This window comes from the organism of the source record quoted next, unplaced genomic scaffold, assembly GCF_019419815.1.
Source record: "Pyrus x bretschneideri cultivar Hongxiangsu unplaced genomic scaffold, Pyrus_bretschneideri_v1 Contig1, whole genome shotgun sequence".
Classification (NCBI taxonomy): Eukaryota; Viridiplantae; Streptophyta; class Magnoliopsida; order Rosales; family Rosaceae; genus Pyrus; species Pyrus x bretschneideri.
In genome coordinates, this window is record NW_025999390.1 from 15,509,002 (window position 1) to 15,530,223 (window position 21,222).

The window sequence follows — 21,222 nt, forward strand, 5'->3', positions numbered from 1 at the left end:
AGTGGGTGTAAAAAAAAAAAAAAAAAGAGACACAACTTGTGGTAAGCTACGGTTATCCTCCTCTTCTAGGGAAGAGAAGACTCACAAAGGCATTTCAGCCTTCTCCGGGCCACAAGTCTAGCTTCCAAACCAGCAGCGAGTTTCGAACCCAAAACCTCCAATTTTTAATTTTAAGAAATCCTGGCAATTCACTTTTACCACCGAACCACTAGCTCATAATTGATAATGAGGTGAGTCTATCATCACTTAAAAGTAAATACCAAATGGAACCTTAATATAACTTACAATAGTCACATGACTTGTAATTAAAAAAAAAAAATTAAGAACGAAATCAATCAATTGAAAAGCAAAACGTTATCATACAATCCCAATTTTTACAATGTTTAGTGATGAGTTAATTACAATAAGTGAAGATATAACGTGCCTATAAATGTTGGTTGGGTTAAAAAACGTCAGCAAACAACTTTGAATATTACATACTTGGTTGTCAGTTGATTCACGACTTATATTTAATTAAGAACACCCATACGGAAATCAAAATACTAAAAGTTTAAGAGAGGAGAAATAATTTTGAAAATAACAGTTCTAACCACCAAAACACTCAATCATTTAATTTTTTTTTTTTTTCAACTCTTAATTTTTCTTTTACCAAAACATTTGATGTTCTAAATTTTTTAATAAGTTGTTTTTAAAAAAAAAACACTACAAACTTAAACCAGCCCGTAATAATGAGTTAATTACAATAACGTGTCTATCATTTGACCAAAAAAAAAAACGAATAAATTATTTTTTAAATATCAAGAGAGTAGAAATAAAAATAAAGGTTCTAACTACTAAGATCCTCCATCGCTTAATTTTTTTTCTCTTTTCAATTCTTAAGTCGATGACTTGTAACTTGTAATATTTGTTTAAGGTAGGAATTGCCAACAACTATTAAATACCAGAAATTGAGCACAGCCAACAGATAAGGTGATTGTGGGCGGAAGTCGCGTCACGTGATCTTCACCGAACAATTTCCCAACCTCCTCTCGGTCTCAGCTAGCCATGCCCATGCATGTGCCTACCCGCCCCCTTTGTTGGTAACATTTTAGTGTATGGATGTATGACTTCCATTGGATCTCACTTCCTACAAAGTCTGAGTGCTTAATTCTTATTACTAATATATATAATTCGTATAAACTAAATTAAAATCTACATCAAGTTATGATATCACTTATTGCAAAAAGCATTCTCTTAACTCCTCTTTAATCACCACTTAGTACTACAGTCTCATGATATTCTTCTTCACTTGGAAGTGAGAGATCTTAGTTTCGATGCTCGCGGCAAAAGCAAGTTTGAACCACATTATTGCTAATCCATTGTAAGACTAAACTCACCCCCTCTTCTTAGTGTAAATAATATCATTTTTATTTTTAAACTCCTATTTAATCGTGTGTACTGTCCAATTGTGATGTTTTATTTTGCAAGACATCGACACATTTGAGGAAAGTAGTCCTCCTTTATACAAACATTCACTTTATGTGAAATATTGCTGCATGCATTTCTTCCATAACAAGTATTCGGCATGACGATAGAAAATAATAACAGAGAAATTACATGGTTAAGTTGCTAGGTGGAATGTCACTCATCCATAGTTTCTATTATGAAGCACACAAAAAGTAGTCATTATAACCACACAAAAGAAGTAAACTATATGTAACCACAACTCCTAAATTCCTAATATAGTACATCTACGACTCTACGTACTTAGAGAAGGCACACCAGTAACACTAGAGAAATTTCGTGTATAGCTGCATAAGAGCATCACAGCCCTTAGGCCAAATATACGTAGACTATGTATGCTTGGAATTGGAGTACAAAAGATTAGTCAGATGGATAGGTTTAAAATGCGACACATGATCACGTATACAAGAGATTTACAAATGAATCCTTAGTCATTTGTAATTCTCTCTTAATGCATTAATCTACATATTTTTAATTCCATCTAATATCTTGTAAAGTGTAAGTAATGTATAAAACATTGTAAACAGTGGGTAATAAAGTTTAGGGAGTGAAGTTAGAGTAACGAATGATTTCTTAAACTCTCAATTAGCTAGGTTGATAAAGTACACATTAATTTGAGGTAAAAATTTACTATACTTTCCTATAAATAAGAGTACAACGCATTCATTAATAGAAAGGAGTGGCGGCGGCTATGCCAAAATATTGAAAGTTAGTGCCTGTACAAACTCCAAAGGGAAAGAAATCATGAAAGTTCATCGATCTGCAGGAGGTGCTACCAGTGTTCCTGGTCCTGTTTCTGTTTTCTTTTTCTTTTTCTTTTTCTATTTGGAGGAGATGTGAGTACTGCAAAACCAACTCAAAGTTTATTAATTAAAATTACAAAAGTTCAGAAGGTGAAACTTTTTTCATCGAGTGTTACAGATGAGAAATTTGCATGCGACCAAAATGCTAGGGTTGTGGAATTCCAACACTTTATTCCTTGTATGTTTCTTGTCTCCATCAGCTATCAGGTAGCATATTAGCCACCAGAGCACAGGGCTTCCGCAAGAGGCCCACTAAGTATGGTGTGCTGGACCTCATGCATATACACATAGCAACGTCCAATGTTATAGCACACTTCTAGTGAGATATGAACTTTTAAAGTCCCGTTCTCCTCTCCTATTGTTACGATCCGTCCTAAAAAAATATTATATTTTAATTCTTCAACGGTGATAAATAACTAAAATGCCCATAAAAGGAGAAAGTACTGACTTTGATTGACCTTTTGAGTCGTGACACTGTGATATCAAATTAGCATATTATTGCAACACTCGATGACATAAACGAATGGGTCAAGCTGAACGAAATTCGAATTACAACAAAGATTTTACGAAACTACAAAGTTCAAAGTCATTTAATAATTACAATCTTCTAGATATTTTCCTATTCTATTATTTTATTTTGTTGGGCTTTGGGCCTAGTGGGACCCACCCATTATTATTTTCTCAAGTGACCTTTACTCTCCCTCATTTTCATATTTCTCTTACTTCTCTTCCCTTCCTCTTTCTTCCCCAACTACTACACAAACACTGACGGCAGCTTCGTCGATGTTCTCCGACAAACCAAGCCACCCAACCACCATCATCGTACTCCCTTCTTCACCATGGACCTAACCCTAGTCTTCGTTTGGCGAAAATCTATCCCCAACGACGATTTGACAAGCTCCGATGCGGGATAACTTTCTTGTGTTTCCAGCGGAGCTAAATCTTGAAACTAGTACCATCTGATAGGTCCCATTTAGGAGATACATATTCACATATTGCATGAGAGAAATGGTTGAGATCTGATGCAGGTTCGAAGTGGAGAAGTTTCCCCAGTTTTAGACGAGAAATTGACTACCGACGAGGGTTTTCTAGCCAAACGGCAAGGAATTAACCCTCAAAGCTACCACCATTGTGTTCATCTCCATTCCAAGACTTCAAATATGTCATTGGATCGGACATGGGAGTAATGACAGTGGCACAGTGACGCCATAAAAAAATTATAGCCAAAACAGCAGAATCCGGCGAGGTGGCTGCGGCAACCTAACTCGGATCCGGGTCAACCCACCCGACAACTTGGTTCAAACGAGGTACGAACCTGATCCAAACATAATCCAACCCGACAACCCAGTTTGACCCTTCTGACCAGACATTCCGACACGTTTGCAAATTCAGGACGAAAATTTTCAATTATATTTCATATATTCTGCCACTTGTTTTAAAAGAATATTCCGTCTAACACGTAATATCCCTCTTTCGATGATGGACTATTCTGCTTCCAACAACCACCTCAGCTCTCGGCGCGTGGAGGCACGTCCTGGCCTTTCGCTGTTGTGCGGCGGCATGCGGAGAACTCGAGATTCCTCTTTTGGTTTCTTAGCGCGTTGAATCCAAATTCGTCTTCTGTTTTTCTAAATTTGATTATTTTAGTATAGTTTCATCAATCATGTTTCATACAAATACATGATTTTAATTTTGTCCTTAATAATTATTGTAGTGGTTTCGTACTTATGTGAAGCTTATCTTGAGGACCCTTAAAGCTCGCAAGGCGGTTTCGACGACATGTTGTGAGTAAGCTTTTCTTTTTAAACTATTATATTATTTGTTTTCGAAAGTACTTTTATTATATGCTTTCATCTCATGCCTGCTTTTGCTTACATTAATGCAATTGCTTTTTGTTATCTTGATGGTTGTGGTTTATGCTTTGGGAACTTTATTGGGAAATGTTTTACTTACCGTGCAGTACTTTCTTGGGAGTTGCCATGCTTATGCAATATTATGACTTGAGACATTATCCATGGCATGTTTTCGTATGATTTACTTGCTCATGTATGCTTGATGATGCCCAAAGATTCTTTAATAATAGTGTCTTAGTCAAGGATCAACTTTACGTGTATGTTCACATGCACCGGTGCATTCATACATTTATTTTGGATACAGATTAGGTGTTAGCACGTACTAGGCAAATAGGACTTATATGGGAGCGCATAACGCCAATTTCACATATATGTAGTACTAGAACATAAACTTTATACACCTAGTCTATTCATTTCACAGGATCTTTACATAAGCTCGTGTGTCTACATTGTCTGATGAGCATCCCATAATGTTGATTATTGATTGTGTTACTGCTGCTTGGATTTCGGCTTTCCGTTAGTGCTATGAAATATTATATTTAATGTTATTAATGTTATCAATGACATACTCTGGAATTGCGATTCTACTTGTCTTTTTCCTCTAAATAATTTTATATTTCGAGTAAGAGTATTATTATATTATTCTTTTAACACCTCGTTTTGCATACTTACATAGCAATACTTTGCGAACTTATACTTGTTTTACAGCGAGAGGTTACCTACACTTTTGAAAAGAAAAGATTTTAGAAAAACTATTACTTTGCCCATTCACATTTCTATTTTGCGCCCAATATCGATTTCTTGGTATGGCGAGAGCTTTTTGATGGTTCTGCTGACCTTGATACAACATACGAATTTACTTTCCCTTTTTGTATAAATGCCCATCATGTTCGAGATGAGAATATTACAATTTACTATTTATTTATGCTTAGACACTCACGTGTGTATTAATAGCTCTAACCTTTCTCTACGCACTCACGATTAATTTTATACTTAGACTTTTAGGTTAGGTTTAATGCTCTCACACTTTTTTCACATCATCTACATTTTATGGCTTCGTTACTTTTTACGTATCAGCCAGTACGCCTTGATTCGACTGTCCATATGAACATTCTAGCTCAGGGTGTGTCACATATAGTTTTAGAAAATTGTAATCACTCATTATTCGATCATAAGTCTAACAGTAAGTGATTATTTTACTTTTGTTATTTGACTTTCTCCTCCATCGTTGAATTAAGATCAAACGATAGATTATCATAATTTTCTTGAACCATGTGTTCTAGAAGAACGAGATTGATGAAATTTAGATGTTTTTGTTTTCTAATAAAAATTGTTACTGGCAACATCCTTTTCTTCTTATTATTTTATAAAATTGATAATGAGGAGGAGAACGAATCAAACGTAGAAAATTGGGTGTAGAGTGATGAAGAGAGAGCAACTTACTCGGTAATAATATACTTCATTGTAACGTTCTACACTAATGACAAAATATTATATAAATAAAAATTTACACATATTATATCATTAACCAAAAACAATATGATAATATTATGTACTATTGTTATGAATGATTTCTCAAAAAAGGGCACCAAACTGGAAGGCATGACTGCCTTAAGAGTTATATAGGGAAGTATGACATCGACCGGGGTTTGGGAAACAAAGTTTGATGGTTTGATTGTAGAACAGCTAGCTAGCTAGGGCTATCTAGTCAAGTCAACACACTCGTCTGTCGATGCATGGATTACGGACATTGTTTTCTTTTTGAGTAAATTACATTTTATCATCTTAGGTTTAGAATTGATTTCCATTTCTTACAACATCTTTAAAATATTTCAATTTCATACCTCAAGTACTATTTTATTTTAATATAATACATCCGTTACATTTTCTATCAATTGATCTTTTAAGGCTAACGTGGCTGCCACATTTATGTCACATGGCAAAAAATAATTTTTTATTCATTTAAAAATTAATTAATTAAAAAAAAAAAAAAAGCAATAAACAAACCAACCTAGAACCCATCTTCCCCCCAACCCCACCTTCTTCCTTTCCTCCCTCTTCACCTCCCCGACCTTCATCCCTTCCCTTCACCACCAAAACCTCAACTTCTCCCTCTCCATCACTTTCCTCGACCGCAAGCCTCTCCTCGACTACCTTACCAGAAAGATCTCCTCCTCCGACTCCATCCAGTTCCTCCTCCCTCCCCAGAACGACGCCATACACCACCCCCAAATCCCAACCACCCTCAATTCCGTGCACGAAAAACCCCCACTCTCACAGCTCCGCTCTCCACCACCGTTCACTGAAACAAATAGAAACCACAAAGTAGCCGATGATGAACCTCGAAAACCTCGATGCGACCAACCATGCCCCTTCCCGGCCCAACCGATTCGTGCACCGGTCCTCCAAGGCCAAGCCTAAACCCAAATCCGAACCCGTGCGAGTATGTTTTGGATGTTGTGACATTGTTGCCTACATTGCTATATAATGTAAAGTGGGTTGGGGATTTGTGTTTGTGTTTATTTTCAAACTTTGCAGGGAGAAGGTTGGGGAAGGAGACAGGTGGGTTTTGGGGTGGGATGGGGTGTTTGGGTTGCACGGATCAGGGACGAAGATGGGTTATTTTATTTTATTTTTTAAAATATATATATAAATAAATAGGGTTAATTATTATAATATTATAAATGAATAAAAAATTATTTTCTTGCCACATGGCACAAATTTGGCAGTCACATCAACATAAATATGGCAGCCACATCAGCTCTTAACAGATCAATGGATGAAAAATGTAATAGATGTATTATATTGAAATAAAGTAGTACTTGAAGTATGAAATTGGAACGTTTTAAAGATGTAAGAAATTAAAATCGACCATAAACTTGACATGGTAAAGTGTTATTTACATTTTCTTTTTCTAGTCAAGTTGTCAACTTGACAAGTTGTGAGTTTGTCAGTCGTTCCAAATAAACCACTCCTCTAATATTTGCAATCATAAATGTGTGTGTGTGTGTGTCTCTCTCTCAACAAGTTGAGTGTAGAGTTGGCTAGGCATGTCCACCTAAGCATAGTTCCTAATCTTCCCTACTAATTAAACAATATCAATAGACTACTTTCTTGTTAAGCCTTTGTGTGGATCAATAGAAAAGGATCACTGCGGGATCCTTTTCCTGGGGATTCTAAGGTTCTCGTAATCATGTTCGTTTATAGTACATCGTGCAGTTAGAAATTATTTAAAATTCAAATATAAATAGTACCTAACAAAAACTGATCACACCATATATGATAAACGAACACGATTACGGAATTCTTAAAAAAAAGGATCCAACGATCAATCTAAGTGGTGAGAGACGGTGAATTAATAACTAATAAGTTAGAATTAGAACATACCATATGGTAAATATATTGTGTTATTATCGGGGGAGTCCATGCAAATCTACACTTCAAATCAATGTTTGAATGGAAATACCCAAATGCACCCGTTTAAAACTTTAAATAAAAATTAAGCTTTAGTTTTTTCAAAAACCTTTACTGTACAAGAAGACAACAAGAAATCACAACGAAAGCCTTACCACAAAATAAATAGATTCTCGACAAGGATGTCCTGCAAGAGAAATTCACACCACCTGTTATTATATGAATGAAAAGAAGTTCTTTTTTTTTTTTTTTACCGAGTTGTTAATTTTTTAACTATGTAGTTCATCATTTGTATAGTGATATATAGAATACTATTTCGTGTTTCGAACACACTGAATTATAGTAAGGAAAAAAAATTTCGATGTGTCTAGAACACAAAATAGTACACCACATGTAAGTATCCATTAAATTTTGATCCAAATGTTAAGCAAAGATATTAGTGGTAAACAAAAAACAAAGCAAACACAAAACAAAAGAAGAAAACATTGGTTAAAAGGAGATGAGTTGGAGCGCAGTCTGGCTGTGTGACTTTCGCGGAGACACTCTGAAAAAGAAAAGTATTAAAATCAATAATACATCCAATATTATTGGACAGGTAAGCAGGCACTTGCGTGAGCCCGCCCTACCGCCTTCCATGCATCATCATTCATCAGTCTCTCCCTATAAATACACACACTAATGTCTCATAACATACAAGCCAAACTAAGATACTCCCTTCTTCTTCTTCCATAAATATAATCAAGATGGCTTTGTCATCAAGAATGCTCATAGCTTCCATGCTTGTCTCTTTTCTACTTCTCCAATATCTCACTGAAGCAGCTGATCATCAGTATGAGATGGTAATATATCGACGCATATATATCATATGTTTCTTTCAACTTTCAAATTGTGTATTCAAATTTTCTTCAATGATTTAAGAAAACATATGAATTGAGAAGTATTTGTACCTAACTATTTTCAGATGGACGTCAATGGAGCACCAAGCCCCCAGGCCCCGACATTAGGTACGTCACGCACTTTCATCTTCAATTCTCTCACTAATCTCACCATTACTGTGATTATGACCATTTAGTCTATTGACATCCAGTCTTAAGAAAATTTGAGTTCATATCTTACTGATGAAAGTTGTTAGTTATAATTTCATATGTCCAATTAATTAATTGTGCAAAATATACGTGTGCAGATTGTGGAGTGGCATGTGAAGGAAGGTGCAAACTATCATCGAGGCCTCGTCTCTGCAAAAGGGCATGTGGGAGTTGTTGTGACAAGTGCAATTGTGTTCCTCCAGGCACTTCTGGCAACTATGAGTCATGTCCTTGCTATTTTAACCTCAAAACCCACAATGACACCCGTAAATGCCCTTAATACGCTTGTATGTAGTGCGTAATGAAACTTTTGAAGTGCGAATAATAATTTCCTTTCTATTATTCAATTAAAATTTCACCAAAATAAATAAAACGATGTTTTGGCATGGAGATTGTATTAAGATTGCATTGTAGCTAATAAAGAACTTTTTTTTTAAATTCTTTTGTTTTATTTGATGAGTATTTAATTTGTTGGATTATGTATTTTTATTTCTTTTTTAAGTAAGTTATCAAAAAAGTTTGAATTTTCCTAATTATATAGGAAATTAACATAAACATGTCGTAAGGGGTGAATTGCCCTGGTAAATAGGATATTCCTCTTCAATCTAACGTATCTTGAGTTTAAATTCTTCCTCTTCTTGTTGCAATAGTCTTTCAACTTTAACTCAATTGGAGAAATGGTCTCTCAATAAAATTCATAACCATTGGTCCATTAACTCGTCAAAACGTGCAACTATGGTCATTTTCGTCAAGTCCGTTACAACATTTTCACGTGCCACACACATAAGGCTAAATCAAGGGGCAAATATAAGAAACTAAATGAGAAAATTGTAGAAATAGTCCCTTAACTTTAACTTTATTAGAGAAATTGTCCCTCAATTTTAACCAAATTGGAGCAATGGTCTGTCAACTTTATTCCAATTGTAACAATGATTCTTCCAACATGACTCGTTCTGATGGAGTTTACAAAAAAAATTATAGTTGTACGTTTTGAGGAATTAAGAAACAATGGTCATGAATTTTTAGTTGAGGGATCATTGCTTCAATTGGATTAAAATTGAATAATCATTGCTACAATTTCTTTCATTATTTTAACTTAAAATAGTAATATCACTTGTAATAAATAAATAAAACATAAATATATCATGCAGTTTACTAATCCTTCTGCTCGATATACAGCATATGGTCGCAAAATTAAATTCTTGTGTGAGATAAATAATCTACGTATGGAGTTATAAGCTCTCCCGGAGCACGTGTATAAACATACATATGCATTACATGTTGGTGTAATTCTTTCTTTCCTTTTTCGATTATTTTGCTCCTTTTGTTTTTTTCTTGAAAATTATTTGGCACCTAGATCACACGTAGGTATTGTTAATCATGCTTAGTGATAGTGAGATTTTCTAAAATTAATTTAATCCCGACAGTTTTCAAAGTTCAGACTCGATTGGTCAAATGAATCTAAGCTGTGCTTACTTCCCCAACCAAATAAAAAAGAAGAGCTGAGCTGTACGTCACTCTGCCAAATAACTACTCCCATACGGAAAAGGATCCTCACTAGATTCTTTTTCTAGTCAGTTTTCGTTAGGTACTATTTATATTTAATTTTAAATTTAAAATTTAAAATGATTTCTGACCGCATGATGTACGATGAATGGACATAACTACAAGATCCCCTCATACAACACAACTTGAACTCGGCCACCAAATATTCTCTTTTTTCTCAAAGATCTTTCGTTGTACTTTGCTATTACGTTACGTTATAATCTTAACTACATATTATTAGAACTTTAATTAAAATCTTATAAATTATCTTTTAATCCCCTAATATTAATTTTTTTAAGCCTCACCCACAAATGATTATAACATATCTCTAATATTAAGAAATTAAAAAAATAAAAAATAAAAAAAACCTTTATCCCCTATCTTCCAACTCACACATTCTAAATCACTCTCTTCCTCTTTCCTTCTATTTTAAAAACAAAATAAAAAATATATGCCTAATTTTATTTTTTATTTTTTATGAAAAGAGAAAACGTTACAATTTTATATAACATACAGGTTCTAAAAGGCGTCAGGCGTTAGTCGGGTAGTGATTGGGGCCTAGCACTTTGACGGCTAGGTTGGGTCTAAGTGACACACCCTGACCTAAATGTTCACTTGGACTCCAAATCGTGTTATGCTGGTTGACACCTAGAGAGTGACGAAGCCATAAAGTATAGTGATGTGGAAAATGTGAATAAATTTAAACCTTAAAGTGCCTAAATATAAGGATGCGCTTGTGAGTGGGAATGAACCCATTTCACACGTGATGATAAAGCATAAGTAAAGTATAGTAAGGTAGAATAAGAATTATACAAGCAAAGGTAGCCACTTATAATGAGATTTGCCCTCGTCGACACGAAAGCTCAACACTAAAACTTGGAGGGGCAAAAAACAAAGGTGAGTGGGGCTAAAAATAAAGCTTTGTAAAAGCCCTTTCGAAAACATAATAACCCTTGCCGTAAAACAAGTATAGTTTCCAAAATATACATACTATGTATAGTAAGAAAATACCTACCATAATCTGCAATATCTCAAGAATTCAATACAGCACGATATTTCGTAAGTAATCACATGATGTCCATAATCGCATAATCTCGCATAAGCAAACATATCATATCGAGTGCTCATCGACACATGCTGACACACAAGTTCATGCATACATATTCTGACATGAACAGGACTAGGTGTAACAATGATATATGCTCTAGTACTACAATCGCGTGAAGAATGGCGCAATGTGCAGCACATACGAGTCCTAATTGACTATAGCAATTTAGGACAGGACTGGCACCTACAATGGATCCAAAGTGAGCATACGATGCGATGTGTACATACACGTGAAAGACTGTCCCTAGCCGAGCGAGTACTAACACCAGTGCAGCAATGGTGAACAGTTAACGTAAATACAATCACGCAACATTAAATCGATAATTCACATCGACATAATAGTAATAAATAAAATATTAATCATGGCCGTAATTAAAATCCCATAAAAGTATGCATACCTGTGCATCCTGTAGGATTTATAATAATTTCGTAATTTTCCGTTATTTCGCTAATTCTTATAAACATTAGTCTAATCTAGGCATACGTAGGAAATTCTTTTTCAAATGTATAAATGGAATCATATACATATACCATATAAAAGAAAGACACACTCATAGTTATTTGCGATGTCACATCCGTTCAAGCTAGAAAGCTAGAGTCTTCGATAGTAAGAATATTCCAGAGAATATTCTGAGCCCATTTCAGAAATGGGTCAGGCTGGAATTTGAGCCGTGTTTAGGCTGAGGTCTTTTTTTTTCTTTTGGGTTGGGCCGAGTTGACCCGATTCTTGTTGCCGGTTTTCACAAAGAAGAAAGCCGGAACTTTAGAAGCTCCGTTCATCCCCAAAACTCAGCTAAACCTAGCAACCCAAAATATGAAATTGATGTGTAAGAAACAAGGAATCGAAATATACCAATGGGTTCCTCGACCATGGTCGGAGTTGGCCAGAAAATGGCTCGAAATGGTCGGATCTCCGCCAGAAAACTGGGGAGTATACAACTCAAAAAATCAAATCAAAACATGTATACAACTCAAAAATCTGAGAACTTGCTGGAAAGAAGCCAAGTGGACGGTTATAGTTGTTGGGAACAGATTGTTGTCCGTTGTCTTGATTGTTCCACTTTAAGTGTGGATGATTGTGCCATCCCACATTATAGTTGTTGGAGTATGGATCATACTTTTGCCTTTGTTGCCCCTGAAACCCTCATAACGCATTAGCTTGCTCAAGACCACCTTGATCCATCAACGAATGGCGCATGTCCGTGGCATGTCCTATCATTGAACATACACCGCACACCTATTTTGGAGCCACCATAATATGTTGCACAAGATTAGTCAAGTTAGCTAATTGTAATTCAATACTAGAATTAGCACTTACCTCGTTAACTTTCTTAAGAGGTAGTTCATCTCTTCTTCCAAATTGTCGTGTGTTGCCAGCAATGTTCTTTAATAATGCCTTAGCATTTGTGGGTGTCTTGTCTATGAATGCTCCTCCACTTGTTGCATCAAGCATTACACAATCAGTACCACATAATCCTTCATAATTGTATTAGAAGATGCTCTGAAATCTGATGATTAGGACAAGATGCAACCAAATGTGTGAATCGCTCATAGTAATCTCCAAAGGGCTCTCCATATTGTTGTTGGATTGCACATATGTCTGTCCTTATGCTTGCAGCTTTTGTGGCTGAAAAATATTGCTCCAAGAATGCTTGCTTCACTTGGTTCCATGTGTTCATTAATCCTGAAGGTAAATTGTAAAGCCACTCCTTTTCCTTAGCTTCTAATGTAAAATGGGAATGCCCTCAACTTGACTTACTCCTCATCAATATTTGCTGGTCTCATTCCCGAGCATGCCACATGATGAAATGCTTGTTGGCATCCTCTATTGAAAAGCCATGGAACTTAGGCAAGTAATGAATCATGCCAGACTTAAGCTCAAATCCTTCTTGTGCATTTGGATTTGTGATGCACAATGGTTGTTGATCCGTATTTGGCATTGCCAACTCCCTCAAAGTACGGTTATCAGCCATGCCTTCTTGTGGTTCTTCCTCATCTTCCGAACTCAAATGTGGTGGAGAAGATGGTGGTAAAGACACTGATGCACGCTTCTGCTTGATTTTTCTCTGAAGCTTTTGAAGTGTTCGTTCAAGCTCATGATCGTAGGAAGCTAGATCAATGCTCTAGGACCTTTGAGTATGCATATACTACGAAGAGTACTTGAAATAAAAACAAAAACAAAAACACTAATTAGAAAAAAAAAATAAAAAAAAAAAAATAGAAAAATAAGTAATTAGAAATAACAATCCCCGGCGACACGGCACCAAAAATTTGATAGGATTAAAAACACACCACAAAATAGCACATAAATGTCCTATTGATTTTCCTTATTAACACTAAGATTTGTCAATTGTAGCATATGAAAATAAGGGTCTTTCCCGCAGAAGATTGTTTTATCTAAATACTTAAAATATCACAAAAATTGGGTTGCTATCCCTACTGACCAGCCACCGAAAAATATTTATTAGACCAACTTACACTTATCTAAAGTCTACGAAATTTTATATGCAGATACTAGACACAAATAGCTACACTCATACAAATTTTGGGATTTTTGGAGTTGATTTGCTATTTAAATTAAATCGGACAGAAACAGATTTTAAGTAGTTCACAAATTAAGAAAAATGAGTTAGGGGAATTGCTATCCACCACCAAATAATCATGCAAACATGTTATGTTTCATTCAAATTCCTTTTATTTCTGGATGAAGATCCTCAAGTTGGCTTATTGTTAGAACTCAACCTATTACTCTTTCTTATATAGTATGTTAAGAGAATGACGTTTCCAACTTAACTTAGTCCAAAGCATGCAATCTAGAATGGCGTGTTCATAGATTTAACAAGTATAAATCATTAAGAACGAAAAGAGTTTGAGTCATCACAAGGTATCGTAAGTACTAGCATTGTCTTACTTATCTTAGAAATTGGTTCACATGTTAATCACAATTAACAAGTACTACTTTAGAACATATGTAGGTTCTCATTCGACAAGGGCAGGCACACACATATTCATAGAATTAGAATCCTAGATATGCTTACTAAGTATGCATCTGTGGAAAACACATAAAGAATTCATCAATGAGAGAAATAGTGAACTAATTTTAATCCATTCATAAAAGTAATTCAAACGAAATATCATAACAAACTTTCAATCATATTCAGGGCTTCAAAATAGCCCCTAACTCCTAAAAATTAATTACACATAATCCTTAAATAAAGCCAAAAGAAAGACATGGATTTAAGAAGATAAAACCGAAAGAAAAGAAAGCCAAGATTTGCTCCTTCCTCTATTGCTTCCTTCTTCCTCGTCCAACTTCTTGCTGCCTTGCTTTCTTCCCTCCCATTTTCGTTAGCTGCACCTTTCCATTTTTTTTCTTTTTTTTTTCTATTTTTTCCCCCACTTTGCCGCTGTAACCTGCAACCTTTTTTTGTTCTTGCTTGCTGCTCCAATTTCTTCTCTGTAACTCACCCCACTAACAGCCATTTTGTGATGACAATAAGTGAGAGGAAATGGTAAAACAATTGTAACTCTTCAGGTAGCCTTTATGCCAATTACTCCCTCTTAATCCTCATCTTTAATTCCATTTCCTCTGATATTTGAATAGGTGTCAGCTGGCTTGTTCTTGGCTGCATTAGTTTTGGCTGCTAGATTTATTGGATTGATTGCTTTAAATGTTTTCTTGTCAGTTACAAATTGCTCAGCCTCTTAGGAACCTTTTAATGTTAAAACGGCCAAAACTTTTTCTAGAAAAATGATATTAACAAACTGTGAAAGCTCCAGAAAATAGACATCCGTAGCTTTCCAAGCATATAAGGCTCATTCTCTAATTCATTCTGAGCTGTTTGCAACTTGCTTCCAAAGTCAGCTGATCTGCACATGCAGTTTTGACAAATTTGTTACTTAAAATCCCACTTGTGCTATTTTTCTTTTCCTTGCTTGACAAATCCTACAAAACACAAAAACAAAGTAAATAGCTCAAAAATATAAGGAACTAACTAAGAAAAGATAAGTGAATTTGATGTAAAATATATATAAATATGAGCTTATCACGACTCGTGGTTTGATAAGGATACGTTTCAACCCCAGAAGGGGATGTGGCGTTTGTGTGTGCTTTGGATGGTTGGGATTTTTGCATTCGTGAGTGCAGCCGCTTTGGTGAAAGATTTGTGGGTACTCTAATTTTGAAACAAAGATGATTGTGGGTAATAAAGGTGAGGGAAAGGATTTCAAGATGGTTTTGAGTGAATCTGAGCTGGGATGTTGGTTCTTGGTTCTAGGTTGTGTTTCAACTTGAGTTTCCTATTGTTGATGTTTTTGAATTTGATGAGGATGTGGGTTTTGGGTATTGGGTTTTGGTTCATCATCGTCGATTTCCACAGCTTAAAGTTGAAGGCGATGTCGTCTTTTTTTGTTTTGTTTTTTTCTTCTTCTTCTTCTTCTTCTTCTTCTTCTTCTTCTTCCTCTTCTTCTTTGTGTAAGCTTTTTCTTAAATTGTTATTAACCATTTGGCACATATGTGGCAACCACATCAACATAAATATGTCTCTTCACTTGCCACATCTTCACTTAACGGATAACTTAACAGATTTTTTAATGGTCACATGAAATTGAAATAAAATAATAACTAAGTTATGAGATTGAAATGTTTTTAAAGATGTTGTATGAGGTTGCAATGATACTCAAATCTGAGAGGATAAAATATAAAAAAGTAACAAAATATAAATTTACAGTGGGGATAAATGCTAGCTACATTCTCCTCTTACCTTTCTCTAGGGACCCTTTTTCTTACCTGCCTTCCCCATTCATTGGTTGCCATGTGGACTATCACTTAAAACAATGTATTAAATGTTTTTTAAAAACATGTAATTCCTATTCCCTTTATTACCCCTGATAAATCAATTCAAACTCATCATTTTTTCTTATCTTTTATTTTCTTATCTAAAGTTAAACACACCTTAAACTCTAATTTTCATGATTTATCTTTCTCCTTCCCCATCTTTCGTCCGTAATCCCAACTTCACAATGATATCCTTGTTTTCTTTGTGATTCTGTCAAAACTTTGGGGCTACAAAATGAGGGATTTAGAGATTGAGATGGTTTGGATTAAATGGTCATCACGACATTGTTCTAAGAATCTCTGCCTAGAGCCCTTCAGGTCCCGCTTAGGCACTAGGCGGTTGGTCACCACTCCGATTAATGTCTAAGTGTTTGAAATTAAGAAAGGGCGCCTAGACTTGTTAAGGCGTCCACCTAACCCGGCCAGACTTGCCTAGGTCGCGACTCACTTAGATAGAAAATAGATAACTTTCAATTTGCTTCTTTTTTTTTTTCAACAAATTGTAAGAGACTTATTGAATACTTAAATGAACACACATTATATGTTTGTTCCCCATGTTTTCATTAAGTTTCAATACTACATAATATATATATGTCATTTTATTTTGTAGTTTATGATGAAATTATACATATTTTAAGTATAAACAGACACTTATTAACACGAAATATAATAGATGGGCGTTTTGATATAGGCGCCTCGTTTTTTAATTTTTTAGACTAAACATACACTCCTTTTGAAAATTTGATCAAACATTTTTCTAAAATTTTGGTTATTAATTTCAGTTTTTCACATAAGTTCAATTTTGTTTAGAATTTTAGTTTTTCACGACTTTTCCTGGACATTTTGTTTTTTTTTTTCTTTCTTTTCCTCTTATCCCTATATTTATGCATTTATTATCCATCTCTATGCATTTTTTTATTGTTTGTTATAATTTTACTTTTTTTTTGTGAATATAGTAGAATATTTATAAAAAAAATTGTCAGATTTTATTATTTAGAAAACCCAACACATAATAAAGATTTGTTTGATTATATAGCTACGTCTATTTACCCATAATATGGACACATTTAGTTTTATAGTGGATTTGATTTTTTGTATTTCTCGGTATATTTGGAATGTAAATGTACCAAAAGGTTATCTAATTGAGACATTTGGTTTTGTGGTACATTTGTGATTTTTTGTTCATTTGGTCTTTTAGAACATTTGGAATCTAAACGTACCAAAAGGGTTACCTGACAATGGGCACATTTGGTTTTATGGTACATTTGAAATTTTGGTACATTTGGTTTCTTTGTACATTTGAAATCATTTGGTTTTATGGTACATTTGAATTTTTGGTACATTTTGGTTTCTCAGTATATTTGAAATCTAAACGTACCAAAAGTCGATACTTTTGTTCTCAAATGTACCATAAGTTTTAAGTATATTTTTATATATCTATACGTGAAAAAATACGTATTGAAGACATTTTTAATAGAAGGAGATTTTTTTTAAATACTGATAATAAGGAAATGAGGAATTAGTTAATTAATTTTTTATTTTATTTTATTAAAAAAATGTCATTTAATGCGTAGAAGAGGATTGACGAAATTAAATTCCTATATTATAGGCAATTAGTTGCTAAGCTACCTTATGCCTCTATATAAATGTATTTAAATTAATAACATGGAAATTAAATAAATAGAAAACTATTGAGATAACAATTGATAAAAGCACCTTAATCAAATCTTTAAAATGGATGAATGTTTAATCTAACAACTATAGAAAAGATGTAGGGCATTCTAATTTTCCCTATAATAGATTTATTTAAATCCACCTAGTCCTCCTAGGCGCCCGTCTGGCCATTATGCCCTAACGCACTTCCGGACTAACGTCTAGCGCCTTTTAGAACCTTGATCGTCAATGAAGACTTCGATACGAGGAGAGCGGCGATCCAGAGAGGACCCTAGAGGTAGTGGTGGCTGAAGTGAACAACACGGTCGATGGAGGTGACGGTCGCTGATTCGGAGAGGCGTGGAGATGATGACCATTGACGACTGCTCAGCAAATATGGTCACAATTTTTTTGATGACGAAGTTGAGTTTTTTTATGTACCACGGTTCAATTTCTGTGATGTGGGTTTAGGGATTAATTGGTGTGGGTTGTGGTTTTCTGCAATTTAGAATTGATAAACATAAATGTGAACGTGTGGGTTTGGGGATTTTTGTTGGAATAATAGACGGCCGGGCCAGGCTCGGGAAGGAGAGTTTTTTCTTTTTAATTTTTGGTGAGCTAACTGCGCAGTATAAAGGAAAAAGGAATTATACGTTTTTAAACACATTAAATGAATAATGTTAGGGAGATTAAATTTTTAAAAGTGCAATTTTGCTCATCACTATTTAGTGTGATGTATGCTCACCACCTTACGTTCACCATTAGATGAGTTTGATTTTTGAGATTGTGCCTATTCACTACACAAATATCAAAATTCAAACTTATCTAACTGTGATAAATAGGGTGGTGAGCATACACCACACTAATTAGTGGTGAGCAAAAATGCTCTCAATTTTCAAACCAAATGATGTGTCACCAGTAAGAAATAAGTACATTAATCAACATTTTAGTTATAAACTATTCGTCAACATCCACATCATTTTGTTTACAACATTTTGTTTAAAGATTTTGTCCCACTCACATGACCCCACATTAAATGACAGTGGAGTTTATACGACAACCAATAATTGGGAAAGACAAATAGGAAAAGGCAAGAGAGAAAGGTAGATATCATTCCTCTTACAATAAGATTGGGAACTAGCCCCCACCTCCTCCCACCTCTTGTTCCCACCCCTTCTCCCAACTCCCAACCCCAATGGGGGTTTTAGCCTCCATGAAACTACTATATTTGAAGTTCTAATAAGAAATTTCATCCCTAACAAGTCTGATAATGGGACTAGATCTATCACTTGGGTTATCAACTTCTTTTCTTGCGTAGCAAAAAATTAGGCTACAACTAGCCCCAAAAAACTGTGGATCCCACGAGAAAAGTAGCAACCCATGTGAGTCAAATTTTACCACTCCCCCCACTTGCAAATACACTTACACTCTCCTTTTATTTTATTTTTAAAATTCTTCTTTTTAACATATTTTTGTTCCGAAGGTCCTGCATTTTGTTTGTAAGTTCAATGCTCAAGACATAAAATGATATAAGATATTCTACTAAAAGGGATTACTTTTATTAATTTCAAACACTATTCTAAAAATCCAAGCCTAGGCGCTAGGTGGTTGGTCACCACCCCGATTCATGCCCAGACATTTGAAAATTAAGAAAGGACGCCTAGACCTATTGAGACGCTTGCCTAAACCGCCTAGGCACCCGTCTACCATGCCCATACCCGTCTAGGTTGCAACTCACTTAAACAGAAAATAGATAACTTTCATTTGCATTTTATTTTTTTCAATAAATTGTAAGAGACTTGTTGAATACTTAAATGGACACGTATTATATGATTGTTCTCCATGTTTTCATTATGTTCTAGTACTTCATAATATATATGTCATTCTATTTTGTAGTTTATGATGAAATTATATATATTTTAAGTATAAACAAGCATTTATTTACACAAAATATAATAGATTTACTTAAATCCGCCTAATCCGTCTAGGCGCCCACCTAGGCCCTACCTAGTAGCCTAGGCACTAGGCCCCAACCCATTGTCTGACTAGCGCCTATCGTCTTTTAGAACCTTGATTACAAAATAAAATACAATACATATTGAAATGACATTGATAGTTTAGAGACTTAAACACAAAACATAAACAAACAAGATACCTAAATTGTAAAGGTATTACAATTTAATTATTTGAAATAATAAACAAGGAAACACACTTATATTGTAAAGCCATTACAATTTAGTTATTTAAATGCTACAAGCACAAGACTTAGTCTCTATGTGCATGTTCATTCCACACGTGTGCAATCAAATTATTTCAGAAAACGAAGTGGGCATTTGGATCTTCCAATGGATGAGATTAAGATAAGAGAATCTAATCCAACGAATGGTTCATAAGTGATGAAATCTAATTTTGACAAAATTTGTTTTTTTTTTTTAGATTGAAAAGTTCACGAAAAAAAAAAATTAAGATAACATGTTGAAACACTCGACTATAGAGTTAGTACACCCAATTAAGGGTGGGCAAACGGTTCCTGGATCCGCGGGGCGGGCCGGTTCTTTGCGGTTTGGGGCGAGTCCAAAAATTATAAATTCAAAACGGGGCGGGGCGGGCCGGTTCCTTATAAATAACGAGGCGGGCCGGGCTGGTTCCTTATAAATAACGGGGCGGGTTGGTTCTAAAAATTGGAAAAAAAGGGCCCTGACCCGAACCGTTCATTGCATCTATGATCTACCCTCTATTATTACCCATTTACCCTATGACTCTTATTCTTACTCTCAAAACCAATTCACACTTAACTCTCCCCTCACCTATCTCTCTTATTCTCACTCTCAGACCTCAATCTCGATGACTTGATCTCAGACCTCAATCTCCTCCCTCTTGATCTCTTTCTCCCACAGTCTCTCTCTCTCATCTCTTTGGACGTCTCTGTCTCCGATAACGCACATTTTCCAGTTTTCGCTCCTTCCCGAACCGAAGATCGCCCAACGAAAGCTCGATCAAGAGGTTTCAGACGCGGTGGAACGAGCGGAGGATCTAGGAGGACGAATTCTAAGAGTAGGTCTGGGTCGAGTCGGGCTTGGCCGAGACGAGGTCCTGAAGCGATTTGAGGAAAACGACGAGGATACCGAGTCTGTGTGGGGATGACGTGGTCGACGGTTAGGATGAGCGCGTCTATGTAGGGGACAGTGAGTCCGGGACAGTTTGCCCACCCAAACTCTGGGATGCGATCAAAAAACCGAAAAAAAAAAAAAAAAAAAAAAAAAGTTAAGAGGACCCATGGACCCGTCTTGAACCGGGCCGTTTCATTAGGTCCAGTTCCAATTTTCAGAGTTGTAATGCCCGGCCCAACCTTTTTCCTTTTTAAGTGGTCCGGTCCGGTCCCTTCAAATTTTGGGCCCGACCAGGCTTGTGCCCACCCTTAC

General features: G+C 35.4%; 1 protein-coding gene across 1 annotated transcript; it reads left to right on the forward strand.

Annotated features, from left to right (window-relative positions):
* Positions 1–7,862: 7,862 nt before the first annotated feature.
* On the forward strand, positions 7,863–9,094 carry LOC103953485 (gibberellin-regulated protein 11-like). The gene is made up of 3 exons (XM_048588685.1): positions 7,863–8,412; positions 8,535–8,577; positions 8,757–9,094. Exons 1-3 carry the CDS (start codon positions 8,317–8,319, stop codon positions 8,936–8,938), a joined length of 321 nt encoding a protein of 106 aa, XP_048444642.1. The 5' UTR covers positions 7,863–8,316; the 3' UTR covers positions 8,939–9,094.
* Positions 9,095–21,222: the final 12,128 nt, after the last annotated feature.